Genomic DNA, 16,962 nt, shown 5'->3' with positions numbered 1-16,962 from the left:
CAGATAGATCAATAAGTATAGAAGCCCTACGATTGCAACGACCATTTGCACATACCATTCAGACATTATGGGATTTCTTTTCATTATTGAACGTACATCAAACAGAGGTCAAAACTATCTTACAAATATGATAATTATCGTACATCTGGCAACACTGGTGTCGCTTGGGAACTGCGCTCTTTTGCAGCCACACTTGATTCTGTGGAACTACTTTGTTTGGTGGAAGAGTAATATTTGAAGAGTTTGGTTCCAAAACGCAACAAACGCAATTTAAAAAAACTGAGTTAACACCAAAATCAGTATTGTATCAGGTCAGTATTAAAAAGTAAATTCTTAATTTTACACAAAATCCAATATCCCCCTTGTTATTATGTCATCTTTTTTGGGGTATTATCAACTTCTGACATACTAGGGGAGCAAGATTTTAATGACCTAATTTTTTACATGCTTGCAGAGAGTGGGTTTACCAAAACTAAGTTACTGGGTTGATCTTTTTCTCATTTTCTAGGTTGACTGTGGACCCAATATATGACTTTAACTTTAAGGAAAGTTGCGCCACTAGGTGGCAATGTTTGCAACGCCTCTAGGCAGTTATTTTAGTCACGCAAGAGTCAAGAATAATCAAAATCTTTTTGGTCAGATGTTACTATTTTAGTTTTTCTATGCTGTAAAAAATGATAGAAATTTCAGAGACTATTATTTTTTTGTCAGATTTTTATTGTATAGACGTCAATCTTGAAAACACAATTTTTCTGCTTTGTCATCTAGGCAAGTTTCATATTCATAAAACCAGAACCATTCATTCTAAACCTAATTTTAGAATGTCTTTCTCAGACATCAAGTCCCTTTTCAATGCTTTTGACAGTATGGCAAAACCTTTGAATACAATGGCTTGAAAAATCATTTAATGTGCTTAAATCTGTAGTAAAGCATATTTGATTGTATTATATATCTCCTGTAATTTGTGATTTGTCCGTCTACCTCGTTATTTGTTTATTGTTGTTTCACAGGGTCAAGACTTAAGTCTGCTTGAGTGGGGAAGACAGATACACGTAAAGCTATGCATATATGTCAAATGACTACTAAACATGAAATCAAAACAGATCAAAATGTTTTGTAGTCTACTAGAGGGAAATACGGTGGTCCTCGGGGGCCGTATTAACACTGTAAGGGGCTCCTGGGCTTTACCCCTTCATCCACCAAATTTACAGCCTAGATTCACACAATCTTAATAATCACAAAGTGCAAGTTGTCAGCCTTTTATTTTGCTGGAATAAATGCAAATAACAAAATATTGAAACCATAAGTGATCAAAATTCAAGTAGGCCTACAATATACACAAATAAAATTGCATAACATACGCACATACACTCTAAAAATGGCTAGGATATTTTTGACCCATAATGGGTAAATATTGGACACAACACATGATGGGTTAAAAATGACCTTATGTTGGGTTGTTGTTATGCAATCATGGGGTATAATAACCCAGCATTGGGTCAATTTTAACCCAGCGGTGTGTTCTGCCCAATTTTTACTCATTATGGGTAAAAAATAACCCAGCCATTTTTAGAATGTAGGGCTAGCTAGGGGTGACCCCGAATAGTCGAAGATTCGATGCTTAGATATAAAGAAGCCTGATTCGATTACCAATCTCAGTCAAATTGTTGCAGATTTTTTTAAATATGAGGATCATTCAATTTTGGCTGTATAAATAAAGTTGCACATTATCTGATTTCACATATAACAGCTTTCTCCCAATATATTAATGTACAGCCTAGGATAATGCAAATATTATGGGAAAAAGTAGCATTCAATAAATATTTTTATGTGTGTGAATAAATCCAACATCCCCGTGACAGGGCTACACGTCCATATTGGAAGAAGATTTCAGGTTAATATACCATTGTGAAGTTATCTCTTTGTTTCTCCAGTTAAAAAGACAAAGTTGGCAATTCTGGCTATACGTTCGTTTTTTTAATAATTTCTTTTTCTTTAATTTATAGAATACTCAGGGTTATCTGATTTCACTATTTAAATCTTAAACTTGTGTTTTATTCCCTCTGTGTGCATTTAGGCATTTTGCACACATGTTCTGCACCTTACTTGATTCTGACTTCATTTTGTTTTTATTTATTATAAAGGTAAATTCTTATGTAATCTAAGTCTGTACATTTTGAATTGCTTTTATATATCAAGCATTGTTATTCAGTTTGTCCGTGTAAAAAAGTTAAAATTAGATTAAAAGTGTAGCGGAGGATTTCCTCAAATTTTAGAAAAGAAACGCCTTCTCCACTTTTTAAAAAAATGCAATTGCACAACACTCCGGATTGACAACTAGGACCACCAATAATCTTCATGATCCACCCGGAAAAAGAAAATCCTCCACAATACCTTTAACATGTCTGGAAAACCACCCCATGGTGGAGTGTCATTCATTATAATCCTTAGGAAAATGAACCATGGTTTATTATAATAAAAGTTTTGTAAGCATGGTATGAATACAAATATTATGGTTGTTATACTACAGATACTCAAGTTAAATTTGTGGTTACTATGTAAAATACCATATTTAAATCATGGTTACTGTAGCATAACCATGTTGAATTTATATTTGTAATGTTTGTGTTTAGAAGTTAAAAAAATTCAGCCCTAAAGCAAAAACTCAGTTTTAAATCTAGCACAACACTGCAACCTAGTGTTAGTGATGTTAAACTACACTTTATAGACACACCTTTATTAAAAGCCATTTCTGAAACAAAGTTAGTCAAATACCACAAAACATCAAAATGACTTCAAGTTTTTGAAAAATGATTTTATTGAGTCAATGATGAAGAGTGAGGAAGCATTAGTTAGACTGTACAATGAAAACTACTGTACTGAGTGCAGGAGTCTCTCTTGAAATCATTTAGTACGAATTATTCTGATATCAGGACTCAAAAAATATTCACATGAATCAAAAATTTAAAAGGCCTAAGTACAAAGAAAGATCTGAAGCATCAAACAGGAGGCACTAGGAATAAGATTTTGTGGCTTGCATAATATTCAACTGATTATCTGGGCACCGATGAAAAACAAAACACTAATTTGCCATCTCTGATCACAATCAAGTTTCAGAGATTATTACAGTGAGCTCATACACCATCATTCACCATTCCTAACATTAAAAACAAAAATGGAGAAACCATGATCAGAACTTAAAACTCGTATCCACTGCCACACTCTGGAAGTCAAAGGTTAAAGACTTTGAGAATAAAGCCCAGTTTACATCTCTCACACCTCAGCAGCGTGCAGACAGAGCAAGAACACAGCGTAATAAAGTAGTGTATCTGTACGTGTGCAGCATCGTCCTTTTTTAAACATGTCAATTGGGGGAACAACACATTAACCGCTAACAGCTCGACATAAGAATAAATGCACTACGGGTGCCTTAATGCACTACAAGAGGCATGCGTGTTGGCAGAAGACCACCTGTCATATCTTTCGCAACTTAACCAAACAGTGACATCATTTTCACAAGCACTTGGGTTTGCCCTCAGGGCCGAAACAGCTCAACTAAAACCGTGCATGTATATATGCCATTTCAGTGGTTGCCAACAGACAAGTATTTAACTTCGCTGCTCATTTTCAATCATTTCCTCTTCCTTTTCGAGAGGTATGTAACACTTGCGTTATTGAGGTTGCAAAAGGCTATCGGTGTGTGGATGTCATGTAATACAAAGATTCAGCATGCTATCTATGACAATACAGACCACAGCTAATACTAGAGATTGATACTCTCAGCACTATTTCTATTTCACCATTTTGAAATGTACTTGCGTCCTGAACGTAAATCATTCAAAATCTTGAGTGCTTTGTGCCGTTTAGGTTTGAATGGTTAAAGGACTAAGTATTAATATCTGTGCTCTTCCTAAGGCATCGGTCGGGTACTAACTGGCACTATAAGAGACACAGGATACTGTCAGCGGAGTGTGAAGATGTAATACTTGCTTTCACAAACCTCCCGGGCCTTCAGCCAGGAGCATACGGCAGAATCCGCAACCGGCCATTTTTACAGCCAGCACTTAAAATCAGCAGCTACTGAATGCATAGACACGTATACAGGCACCGTTCACAACCAAAAAAAAAAAAAAAATTAAATAAAAACAGCAATGGATAGAAAGGAGCGAGTCAGCATTTATATATATATAAAAGAAACGGGCAATTGGTTGTGTAAATACACACAGTGGCATTAAACAGCTATACATGTTCAGTGTTGATTACATATCGGTTAGAAAAAAGGGTGAGGTGGGTGAGATACAGGCTATTTACATCAAATACTTACTACGAGTAGTATCAAGAGTGGACATGGCACTATACAAAGTAGCTATACACAATGACAGGGTTCACAGGTCAAATCTATCCCTTTTGTATGCAAACAAAACAGGTGATCGAATTATTGGTACCTTAAACATAGCAATGTTTTTCAAAATTAAAAACCTTGGGGTTCGACCGAAAGACGGCAGTATATAGTTTGTTGACAAATAACAAAAAAGACAAATAAATTAAGACTAAACCGTTTTAAGCATTCCCTGATGGACAAACTAATAAAACCGTAAGGATTTTCCTGACTTGAGAGGGAAAATGAAAAAAGGATGTCTGCAGGCTAAAAAGAAAATGTGATTTCCAATCCGCCGATGGAGAGCTACGATAAGATGTTGTTCCTGAAAAGATGGTTTTCATCAATACATTAAAGTGGTCTACATTCAGCCCTGAGTTTATGCCTTGTGTGCTGTACATATCAGCTTGCCTGGCAACCACAGTATCAATTCAGTGGTATAGTATATATTTATATATCGTAAGCAGTATCCATCAGCAGATGAAAAGGCAAAAAAAGTGTAAACCTTTTGAAATATAACTTATGATTCTTACTGGTAAATATATTCATATATCTATATAAAACAACTGAATGATTGATTAAACAACTAGAGGTTAAAACACCAATCGAGAAAAACAAAAAGAAATGAAGGCCAGGCAGGTAGAGGCTCAGAATAGTTCCTGTTAAAAGGGTTAAAAGCATTGCTCATTATTTGGTCAGTAATAAAAGGCTCAAAAGGTAACAGGTATTCAGGACAGTGCTAAGATATCCCCACCAAAACGTCGTTTCTTTTTTTGTCCCTAACTTATGGGAACGTGCATCGCTTTTGGCACCTGCTTCACAGATGGTGGATATAACGTTTAATGACACATACAGCTTCTCTCGGCAGGCTGAATAAGGACAACAAGTGTGAGTGGACAGACACACTCTCTCTAACCTTACTCTGTTATTTTTTATAAAAGAGAATAACTACACCCTTGGCCGCTGAGCGAGTAACCCCGCCGTTCTGCGCTCGTGACAGACCGCTAGGCTAGGCCTGCATCCTCGCATAAAAGCATGTCAGAGCTATTCAGAAAGGTTTACTGTATGGAGTACAAACATCTGGTTACTTTGGAGAAATTTGAAAGGGGTCGCCGCCGGACCGGCATCACTGCAGCATGAGCTGTTTGAGGTTGTCGTGCAAGATGGTGTCCTTGACGTCACGGAAGACCAGCCGAATGTTCTCCGTGTTAATGGCGGTGGTGAAGTGGTGGTAGAGGGGCTTCTGCTGCTGGTCTCTGCGCTTGTTTCGGAAACAATCCACCAGGAACTTCTGCACGTCCGCTAGGCTGTGCGGCTCCCCCGTGTACTCGGGGAAGTAGTCCTTGATGGCCACCTTTTTGACCTTTTCCTCGAGCAGGTCCGTCTTGTTGAGGAAAAGGATGATGGAAACGTTGCTGAAGACGCGGTTGTTGACGATGGTCTCGAAGATGTTGAGCGACTCCATGAGGCGGTTGGTCTGGCGGTCCTCCATCAGCACCTGGTCAAACTCGCTGGATGAGACGAGGAACAGGATGGAGGTGACGCTGTCGAAGCACTCGAACCACCTGCGGCGCTCTGACCTCTGGCCGCCCACGTCCACCATTTTGAACGGTACGTTCTTGATGTCGAAATCGTACTCGTGAATGCCCTTGGTGGGCTTACGTGCCAACAGGATGTCCTGCTGTGAGGGAAGATAGTCCTGTAGAAAGATAAATCAGAGCAATGATTAATCATTTAACAAAGATGAGGCAATAATATGACTATGATACATGTTTCAATACAGCAAACTATGGGAAGTGTGGGTCACGGAAAGTCACTTTACTGTTATGGTGAATGCATAGACTGTAAAACTATGGACATAGTAACATCCGTGACATGACATCACCCATAGGTTTGTGAAGAGCTTTTTTGAATAGGCGGTGCCTTCCGTCGCCATCTTGGCTGTGCACCACTCGTGAATAACCGAAAATGGGTCAAGTGGCGAAACATGGGTGAAGCCGAAGTGGCTGGTTGCTGAAGCCACGCCCACCTGGTTTGACTCTAGTGACAGCAGTGGCAGCTTACCAGTCAATCAAGTGGCCACGCCCTAATTATGCAGAACTTGAAAGGTGCAGTGTGTACATTTGAGCGGCATCTAGTGGTGAGGTTGTGAATTGTAACCAACGGCTTAGTCCACTGCTCACCCCTCACTTTTGAAATGCATAGAGAAGCTACGGTAGCCGCCACCGAAAAAACATGTCATTGTCGAAGACAACTTATTAAAAAAGTTTGTCTGTTAAGGGTTTCTGTAGAAACATGGCAGCACAAAATGGCGACTTCCACGTAAGGGGACCCTTGTGTTTGTAGATAAAAACGATTTATTCTAAGGTAATAAAAACAAAATGGCTCAATATGAAAAGGTTTGGCATTTCTGTCAAGAGATCTTTCTAAAAATTACACACTGCACCTTAAAGGCTTAATATCATTTAAATGGATGAGTTACCAAGAAATTCACTCCCCTCACAGTTTTCATGAAGGGCAAGATTTGCTATATAGACCAAAAACCAGGCTGTAAATATTATTTTCTACTGTAAAGTTGGGCATTTTAACATGGGGGTCTATGGGAATTAACTCCCTTTTGAAGCCAGCCTCTAGTGGCCAGTCGATGAATTGCAGTTTAAGTCACTTCCATATTGGCTTCTTTAGAGAGATTGGAAGGTTGCCCCTCGGGTAAATGACACAAAAAAAATTGTTTAGTCCAATTAATGACTAGCAATGATTTTAATTTCGCGTCCCTGCCAATGACAAGTTTTTATGGCAATCTATATTCTTGCTATTATCCACTAGGTGGCGCTCTTACCCAACTTAAACACTGAAACATCAACTAATTCAAAACAGTAAAAACTCTGTGTGTGTTTTGAGGATCGCTCTGAATCTGATCTCTAACACAAATCCTTTACAAAAATGCAATTATCTCTACTTTTTTATTTGTTCGAAAGCAGTGTGTCTGTTCTTTCATTTGATATATTGCATGTTTCATATTAAAAAAAGTACATTTTCTGGAAGGCATTAAACTTTTGTGAAAATCATAAAAAAATGGTGGCACTGGCTGGGAATAAAAAAAAAACACTGGCGAGGAAAGAGGTAATAAGATGACAAGGAAAATATAAACTACTCGATTATAAAAGAGGTAAAATGTGTATTTTTTTATAAACATTTAAAAATCTGGTGGGTCGCAGGATAGATGAAACCTTTTTGAGTGGGTCGCAAAAATGAACATTTTGGGAACTCCTAATCTACTGCAAGGTAATATAGGTATAAATATGACCCGGTCAATGAAAACCCAGCTTAATTCTTCTTTATTTACTGTTTTCCTTATAATGTGAAAAATATTCTGTGAATAAATAACCTTGATATCTTTAATACAGAGTAAGTAAGGTCATGTGAATGAGTAAAATTGAACTTTGATGCTCTTAATCACATAATTAGATTATGTGACTTTAGCCTGGATTTCACAGATAGGGTCACATATAACAACACTGAGAAACTAGAATTACCAAGGAAAGTAAGAATTACCATTGGAAAGTAAAATATTAAGTAAAAAAACAAGTAATTTGCCTTTTCATTTATAAACATGCCTTTGTGACATGCAATTGTCATCACCAAAGCAGTTCCACTGTGTCACACCAAAACTGTGAATGTTGGAGGAAGCAAACAACTATGACGGATAGCTCATAGTCCATTCTTTACATTTTCTGCATACCAGAGAAAAGGATGGGGGTAGTAGACACAGAAGCAAAAAGGTGAATCGAAAACCAAGCTCATGCCAATACTTAGTGGAAGGCAATGCACACAAAATGTATTATGTGAAACTCTACCCTGCCTGCACTAAAGCGAACGTAAGTCGATTAGAGAAAAAGCACGGCTTAACGCCGGGTGCTAGCTCATAAGGCCCAAGATACATTTCTGAAATTCCAGACGGGATGACATCAAAGGCAACTGCCTTTAATGGAAAAGCCATCCGACACGGGCCCTGTGCCAGAAGGAAGCAGTCGGTGCTTGCAGACAATGACATAACCTCATTGACTGAAGGTTCGAACCTGATCACAGTGAAACTAAAGAGATTCATTTATTCTCATGAGCGCAGCAGAAGTGTACAATAAACAATTTGGTGATTTCTGGTTTTAAAGCCTTGAATGAATTGCAGTACACAACTTCCTAAAGTAAAATAGTGTTATCAATTAAGGATATAAAGCGATAATCCAGTGAAAAATATCAAAATTACCCCATAATGTACTCATCCTCAAGTAATCTGAGATATGTCCATCATCTTTCAGACGAGCACATTTGGAGTTATTTTAGTACATGTCCTTGCTCCCTCAAGCTTTATAATGGTAGAAAACAGGGATCTGGCAACAACTTTTGACCTTAAACAGCAATAAAGTGCATTCACTCTTCACAGAGGAAATCCACACAGCTCCAAGGGGTTAATAAAGGTCTTTTGTGGATAATTGATGCAATTTTTGTAAGAAACAGATCCATATTTCAAACTTTTTAAACTTTATTAACTAGCTTCCGGTAACAACGCCACCTTGGACTCAAGCCATTCACATCAGAGTTGTAGCTTTGCCATGGGTACGTTGTGCAGTGACTCTCGTGAATCGTGGGAGTCCAAGATGGCGTCGCCCGCAAAACACCTTTTATTAACCCCTTGGAGCTGTGTGGATTACTTCTGTGAAGGATAAAAGCACTAAAGTTATTTCCTGATCCCGGTTTTCTATTGTTATAAGCTTGGAAAAGCAAAGGACATTTACTAAAATAACTCCAAATCTGTTTTTCTGAAAGATGATGGACACTTGTATTTGAGGGTAACTTCATCATGGAGCTATTTTGATATTTGGCTGAACTATCGCTTTAAGAGTCTCAGATGTCATAGTTTTGTTATAAGAAGATAAGATTCAAACTTAAGTCTAAAGTTAAACATCCTGCTCATCTCTCCCAACCCCTCTTCCTCATAACCTCCTGAACATTCACAACTTGAGGTCACTGAGGTTTTCCTCCACACAAACAACTGGATCCCACATGAATCCTCTCGACTAAGAATGAACGCAAACTGAAACAAACACATACTTTCCAACAACGTCAAGAGGCCTGTCCCTCCGAGCACACTCGGATGTGCGTGCTGTATTTCCTCTTCCTGTTTGTTGGTGGCGTGATTGCACAAGTGGGTCCACACCGCTATGGCTTAATGGAAAGAGTAGTCGTTTGTCTCAACAAAAAAGGCTAACTGACTATTAAAAAAGCAAGGCCTTTCTGAGGCGTGTCCAGAGCGGATTCCACCCTAGCTTCCTCTTTCTCAGAAGAGAAAGTCAGAATGACAAACTGTGCACAAACGACACAGAGTGATGTCAAGACGTGTAATGAGATAAGCAGAGAAATAAACGGATTGTCCTCTGAGTTACGTGCTATTAGTCATTTAAAGAGGAAAGAGATCAAATAAGATAAAGTTAGCAGATGAAATAAAACCCGAGCATGACATAAGAATGGAATAAGATGTGTGAATTTAAAACAGTTGTGAAATGATCTGATCTTTAGGTCTTAAAACAGATCCGTCTAAAGACTAGATGAGATACTAATTGTCGTCACATTTACTGCAGTCAGCAGCGTCTAGAAAGAGCACAAAACCGCAAACATCCGTTCAGTACAGAAAGAGAACAAGAGCAGCAGGCACCAGGTCACATGACTTGAAGGGAACCGCACAGAGCCGTCATGCACTGATACAGTGACTGTTGTGCAGATGCATGTATAACACTGACAGTGTCCCAACACAGCCTGAAGCTATAAGTTTCCAATGATTAGCCTATTCAGGATTTTGGACCAATGATATTTTACAGATGGCAGAACAAAAACAGACACATTGCAAACTGACAAAACGCTTGTTAAAAAGGCAGTATGTATTATTGACATCTAAAGGTTGAACTTGGTACTGCAGTCCAAGACCTAAAAGCGACACAATATTATTGCAACAATGGGCAATTGAAGCAGGGGTGTCTCACGACTCTGTTACGATTATTATGTCAACGGTTCAATACTATCCGATATCTCTGTGCATCTGAAATGTTTAACCTCCTAAGACCTAAATGTCCACTTCATTCTGTGTAACTGGAACCTGTTGCACACAAACGTGGACAATTACACTGCTTTATGTTCAAAGAAAAATGTTTGGTTATTATATTTATTGGTTCTTCCTAAACCCAAAATAGCTAGAAGAAATCTGAAAAAAAAGACAAACCACAGCTCGGGTCTTAGGAGGTTAATATTACTGCATAGATAAGCAGTGTTTGGGAAAGTTACTTTTAAAATTAATGCATTACAATATTAAGTTACTCCCCAAAAAAGTAACTAATTGCATTACTTGGTTACTTTTAATGGAAAGTTATGCTTACGTTACTTTTGCGTTACTTTTTCCATACTTGGCTAAGACTTGATCTCTTTCAGGCCTTGCAGATGGCTTTTACGACTGAGAAGTTCTGTATTCAGAAATTGCATATTTCCATCACAAAAATGTTAAGCTCTGGCCTGCCATCTCCGTTTCTGACTTTTCCCGCTCAAAAGCTCATGCATAGAGTGTGTAAATCTACGTTTAACACGTTCAGTTAAAAGGCAGGATAGGCAGGAATTATCTAAAAAAACTTTTTTTACAAATGTGTTTGAACTGTCTTTATATATCAATGCATAGGTGAAATGTGGGTACTCTGAAAAAAAGAGTGTAGGAGTTGAGTGTCTGTGGACCTCTCGCCACTGTTTTAAACACAGCTCATTTTTTCCATTCACTCCACCCCCTCCCTTCTGGGTTTCTTCTAAAGCCACACCCCCAAAACACATGAACGCGCGACACCGACAGCTTTGCTGGGAGAAGGATTTACCACAGACAAGCGGAGAGGAAGGAGCGCGGTGCATGTAGTAACATCATGTCACAATCACATGTAATAATACACCTAACTTTATCAGTAGGAATATAAACAGATAGGATGCCTTCTAGTACTCACTATTAAGCCAGTGTTTTGCATGTCAGAGTTTCCGTGATGAAAGCATTGTTGACTCTGATGAGGACTACACTCCGCAGACAATACCGCTACGTCGCATCGTCGACTCGAGGAAAAGCCACGTGATATTTACTCTCGTTTGATTGCTTCGTTTATTCCCTTTTTGCCTTGTTTGCCTTCGCTGACTGGATATGCAGGTACTGTGATTTCTGAATTCACTTTCTGAGAGTTCTGAATGCTCTTTCTCTGCCATGCTTGTGCTCTTTCTAGAGTGCCTCGTGCACGTTCAAATCAATCGGGTGTGCGCATGTCTGGGCAGATCCCATAGCAACGGGTGGTGCCATGGTCGCGAGAGAGAGTGATATTCGCGCAAGCTAATCATTTGTTTCATCCCGAATGGAAATAATTAGCTGTGTTTGGGGCGGTCGTGAGAGGTCTACAGACACTCGAGTTTTGTACTCTCTTTTTCAAAGTACTTACATTTTAATCATGTATTTGTATATAAAGACAGTTTAAACAAATTTGTAAAAAAGTTTTTTAGATCATTCCTGCCTACCCTGCCTTTAATGCAGTACATTGTTCCTTTTTTTACATCAAATTAATTAAACTGAAAAGTAATTTGCATTACTTTTTAAAAAGTAACTCAAATATTAATATGTACATTTATAAAGTAATGATTTACTTTACTCGTTACTTCAGAAAAGTAATATTATTACGTAATGTACGTTACTTGAAATGCATTACCCCCAACACTGTAGATAAGTGTATGTCCTTCACAACTTCGGTTTTATGGGTTGATGCAGTAAATGTTCACAATCAATCAATGCATAAAAATTCTATTTAACAGCCCTATACTAAATGCAAAAAAGGGATGTGGCAGGACGCAATCAATCAGGAAACAGCCAATCAGAAAAGGTTTTCTCTGTTTGTGCGCTCGCTTGCTTTTACATTAAAAACCCAATTTAGTGGATTTTTATAACTCAATTTGCAGCTCTTTCTGGGGTTGCGCCCTCCGGTGATCGCATTTATGGACCATTGTGGTCTCATGTTAGTAACCGTAATAACTGGCAACCGGCCTGTCAAAATATACTATTGGGTAAACTTAGTACAGTCAAAAACCTACAAACAGCTCACTTAGGAAAAATATCTAAGCTTTACTTTATCTAATTATCTGGATCACGAAACAAAGGGATATATTAGCGATAAATAACTAGCAATGTTTGTGCTAAATATCCCAGCCGCAACAAAGCCTAACGTGTGGCTATTGCAAAAATGCTGGTCATCTTCATGAAAAGCAGAAGGGTGGTGCTTTCTGATTGCTTTTGTCAATAAATTGGAAGTCTATAATCTGTAAAGACACACAGCATAGTCGTTCTTGCTGTGCCATCAAAAATGGTATCGAGAATCTTGCAAAATGACATGTTTAATAATGCCACAACCCTAATAAAGGAACAGCTCACCCAAAATGAAATTTCACATAATTTACTCACCTTCAATGCCAATAAATAATATTTCGTTATGAGACATGCAAGAACCCAAAAATTTAAAGCAATCAAATTTGAAATTGGGATTGATATGTGGTTAATTGGTTACAATTACACTTTATAATTCAAATAATCCAAATAACTGAGTAATCTAAAGTGGAAATGATTGATGCATGTGCTTTTTGGAGCTTCAACATGTTCAACATTTTATATCGACGTCATATGAGGGTAACAGCATAAGGGTGAGTACATTATAAGAAAATCTTCAGTTTTTGGCAAACTATTCCTGTGATAACTCATGGGTGAGCCAGCATCTGCCTCTGATCATTTATGATTAGCATGATGAGCTCACAGATCATCTGAGTGACCAAGAAAACCTCTCATAAGCAGATGAGGAACAATTCCATCTGCATCCTAAATCACAGAGTCATGACACACAGGAAGAGCACACATTTCTATCAAAACATCATTCTTTCAATTATCTCCTTAAATATTTCTACAGAAAACATCGAAGGGGATTTCTTGGGTAAAATGTTTGAGAAAATGTTGCTATAGGAAAAATGATGGGAAACGGTTTGACTGCCACTGTTGAAAGTGTAAAACATGTGACCTCTGATGTAAGCAGAACTAGTTTCACTTCTCTTGTCTGTGTGAAGTGATAATTAGAGCAGCGTGGTCATGGCCATACACTATGTGACAATACACCATTTTCAACACTGGCCATTCAGTATTTCCTTTCCTCTCTGCTATAATAAATCAACCATGCGGCAAAGTGATTAATTTGAAATCTGCTTTTTTATTTAGAGATACTGAATTAAATATTTATATATAATGCCCCGTGGTATAATTTTAAATAAAGACTTGTCAAATAAATATCAATTTTGCAACTACATTAAATTAACCTATATCTAGATAAATAACATTTTTGTAAATATATAAAATACAAAATTTAGCCATGTGAAATGGTTTTAATAGATTTTTTTCATTCCCTCTGTGTGTATCATTCATGATGTCATCAATGCTCATGCCTAAATTGAATCTGTGCTGAACAAAAGTACAAACACTCTTGTTATCGCTGGTATTTCGGTTATATTATATAGGCCATGTTCACCCTCAAAGTCTAGGCAGTGACAAGCGCATTTAAATGCGAGAGTGAATCCCCTACATGCAGCAAAAGTCACTCCCAAAACTGCAATATCGACACAGATGTGAGCGCATCATCATGGCCTTGTATCTTGATATGTATCGTACCAGGAAACTGATGGCGATACACAGCCCTAGTTGTGCATTTCATGTTTGTAAGACTTCCTCTTTCTTCCCCTTGTAACCCAAAGGTCACTGGTTGGAATCTCACAACCGGCAGGTTCCGACTGAGATGCATGTTCATGACTGGGAGTGCGTGACAATCACAACACTTTCACTTAGAGGGGGAAGGTGTGGATTGCAATACTCATATTTAATATAAAGCTTTTATATTGATTTCTGTTTATTACAGACTCTTGTTCTGTGTTTTTCTTGCAAGATAGGGCAACACAAGCAAATAAATGCTGGTACCTCTTTCTGTGATTTTGCATACAAACGACAGACCTGTTCCAGATTAAGCACTAAAAGGTAAAGTGACAACCGAATGTATCTGAAGTGTGTACGTGGCCACATTTTGGCCGAATTAATAATGCCTTGAGCTAACAGTACAAGTCTGGTACTCCCAGCTTTATTAAAACATGTCATCATGTTTAAATCCTTTGTGTTAAATTCTGCAAGCTGGACACAGACTGTCAATGCTTAAAACTAAAAATCAAATGCTTAAAATGGATTGGATAGTTTTTATGACACAAATAAAAAATATTACTTGACTAACTACTACTTTAATGACTATTTTAGTAGTTTCAGTTCTGTAAAGAAAATGTGCAATGAGAAAGTCCGATAACAGACAGCAACATGCTTACCGGTGTTCCCAGTCTGTCCAAGTTATCCAAGAAATACTTCACCGATTCACCCTGAAAAAGAGCAACAAAAAAAAAATTAGTCATGTAAAAACAGCACATCTACACAAAATGATCATCACTCCAGCGGGCTATCAGATTAACAGACACTGTTTTCATGTTTGCACAAAATGAACAAAACAAAATTCTTTATACAAATATCTATATTTATACACACATGTATTTGGATGTGTCATCTGGTGCCGATGACACAAAGGTTTTAATAAGTTAAATGTTCCTAAATAGCCCTGTCATCTGCTTTTTTCTTTTCTTTTTAACGCTATGCCAGCTTCTATGGCTATGTTCATGGTAAAAAAAAATGGATTTAATTATATAGAACAAAAAGAGGGACATTTTGGGGGAAATTGATATCATGTCTAAAAATTGCTGATGGTAATCAATTAAATAAGTTTTTAATTTCTTGTTAAATCAAGATAAATTATGAGTTTGTCAATATCTCATGGAGGAATTCTCCAAAAAATGTGTTTGCTCTAAAATCTCTTTTAAATTGAGGGTTTATGCACGGACCAAATGGACGAACTTAACTTGGTTTTCTTTCGTCAGCTGCTTATAAGCAAAATAAATGTGTCGAAGTCAGCGCTCACAGAAACAAGGGCCTCACTCAACATGAAAAGCACAGACGGATGTGAATCTCATGAAAACTTTCATGACAGAACAGGATGTGCTAATCAAAGACATACTGTATATTAAAAACAAGATAATGTAGACTATTACTGACATATTTTTTAGGATAACTCTGTAGTATTACTGCTCATCTGCAATCAGTATTCTGATTATACATTTCCTAAGCTTTGATGTTCATACTGTGACCTCCACATCAACCCCATATTCGTGACAGCTGGTCTCACTACGGCACGCCACCAGCAACATAACGCAGGACCTGGGAGACACATAAACAGAGTTCGAGGAAGGAGAACACCTAGGTGTGGAGTCTGTTTCGGAAAAATGAAAATCTTGAGTAATAGGAACAAGCTGGCCAGGAAACGGCAACAACGAATAACCTTGTGTTAATGTGCCATGACGCTCAGATGTATAACGGACCACTCGGCTTTTCGGACTGTTGCAACTACAATAGTTTGGCATGCTTACAAGCAGGAAGTAGTTCTGTTCTGCTTCCTTCTATGCATGATCCTCATCTTATTCATGATGGGACTGTACAACCAATCACAGACGACTGAAATGAAAACACCACCACTAACTGTCTGGGCCTTCCTCATTTCCTACATAAAAACCTTCTTGAAATATGAAACATCTATGTGCATGTTTGGGGTAGCTGAGGTTTAGAAGGGATGCACCGGTCTTTTGAGGTGGCTTTCGGTACAGAAGGTATTATGTCATAAGAAACCCCCGGTAACCTTCCCTTAGTAGCTGGGCATGAAGCCACAGCAACCCTGCACTCTTCATCTTCAATGGAGGGCGTGGGCACACAGGAAAAACATACTCTGTAGCAGCCTAAGATATCAGTTTCTGAGCAATGCTAAAAGGAAGTCCTGGAACTTAGCAACACCTGAAGCAAAGCCAACAAGAAATAGACATGAGGTAGAGGTCTCAAAGATGGAAGACTTTAAACAAAAATAGTAATGATTATACTATCTTATGCTATACTATTAAAGGTATAGCGGAAGATCATCAAATTTATTGGTCATCCCAGTTGTCAATCATTCTGATGATATGTTTACATAAGGCCGTTGTACGTGCTCGTCCCAAGGTTCCCTTTCTGCACATGCACACTTTCAGGTGTATATGTGTGGTGGGCTACGGTTTCAGCCATTCATTGAAGCTTGCGTTCTCACCATGTTTTTTCAAGAGATAAAGTGTTTACGAATTGTATGACAAGAAGAGAAAGGCCTCTGAAGAAAGAAACAAGACCAAAGTGTTTTTGGGAGAATATTTCACACAGGTTGGACTTCCCACTGATGCCTCTGTTTATTAGGCACTGTGTAATATCATTGCGTCTGCTGCAGCCATGTTACGGCAGCAAAGCCCTTGATTATTACGCCAGAATGAGAGTATAGTACTAACCATATCTGCCTAGAAAATTGCAACTTTAAATTTTCCAATGACAAGACGCT

At 38.1% G+C, this 16,962-nt stretch overlaps 1 protein-coding gene across 1 annotated transcript in view; it reads right to left on the bottom strand.

Annotated features, from left to right (window-relative positions):
• Positions 1–4,156: 4,156 nt before the first annotated feature.
• The window catches only part of gna13b (guanine nucleotide binding protein (G protein), alpha 13b), a 30,545-nt gene continuing 17,739 nt past the window's right edge, over positions 4,157–16,962 (bottom strand). Inside the window, exons 3-4 of the mRNA XM_055192744.2 lie at positions 14,834–14,884; positions 4,157–6,077 (exon numbers count right to left, since the gene is read on the bottom strand). Of these exons, the coding sequence (XP_055048719.1) occupies positions 5,505–6,077; positions 14,834–14,884 (624 nt within the window). The 3' untranslated portion in view covers positions 4,157–5,504. The remainder of the gene's footprint in view (positions 6,078–14,833; positions 14,885–16,962) is intronic.

Source organism: Misgurnus anguillicaudatus, chromosome 19, assembly GCF_027580225.2.
Source record: "Misgurnus anguillicaudatus chromosome 19, ASM2758022v2, whole genome shotgun sequence".
NCBI lineage: Eukaryota > Metazoa > Chordata > Actinopteri > Cypriniformes > Cobitidae > Misgurnus > Misgurnus anguillicaudatus.
The sequence above is the reverse complement of the archived record's forward strand: the minus strand, read 5'-3'. Positions and strand labels throughout refer to the sequence as shown.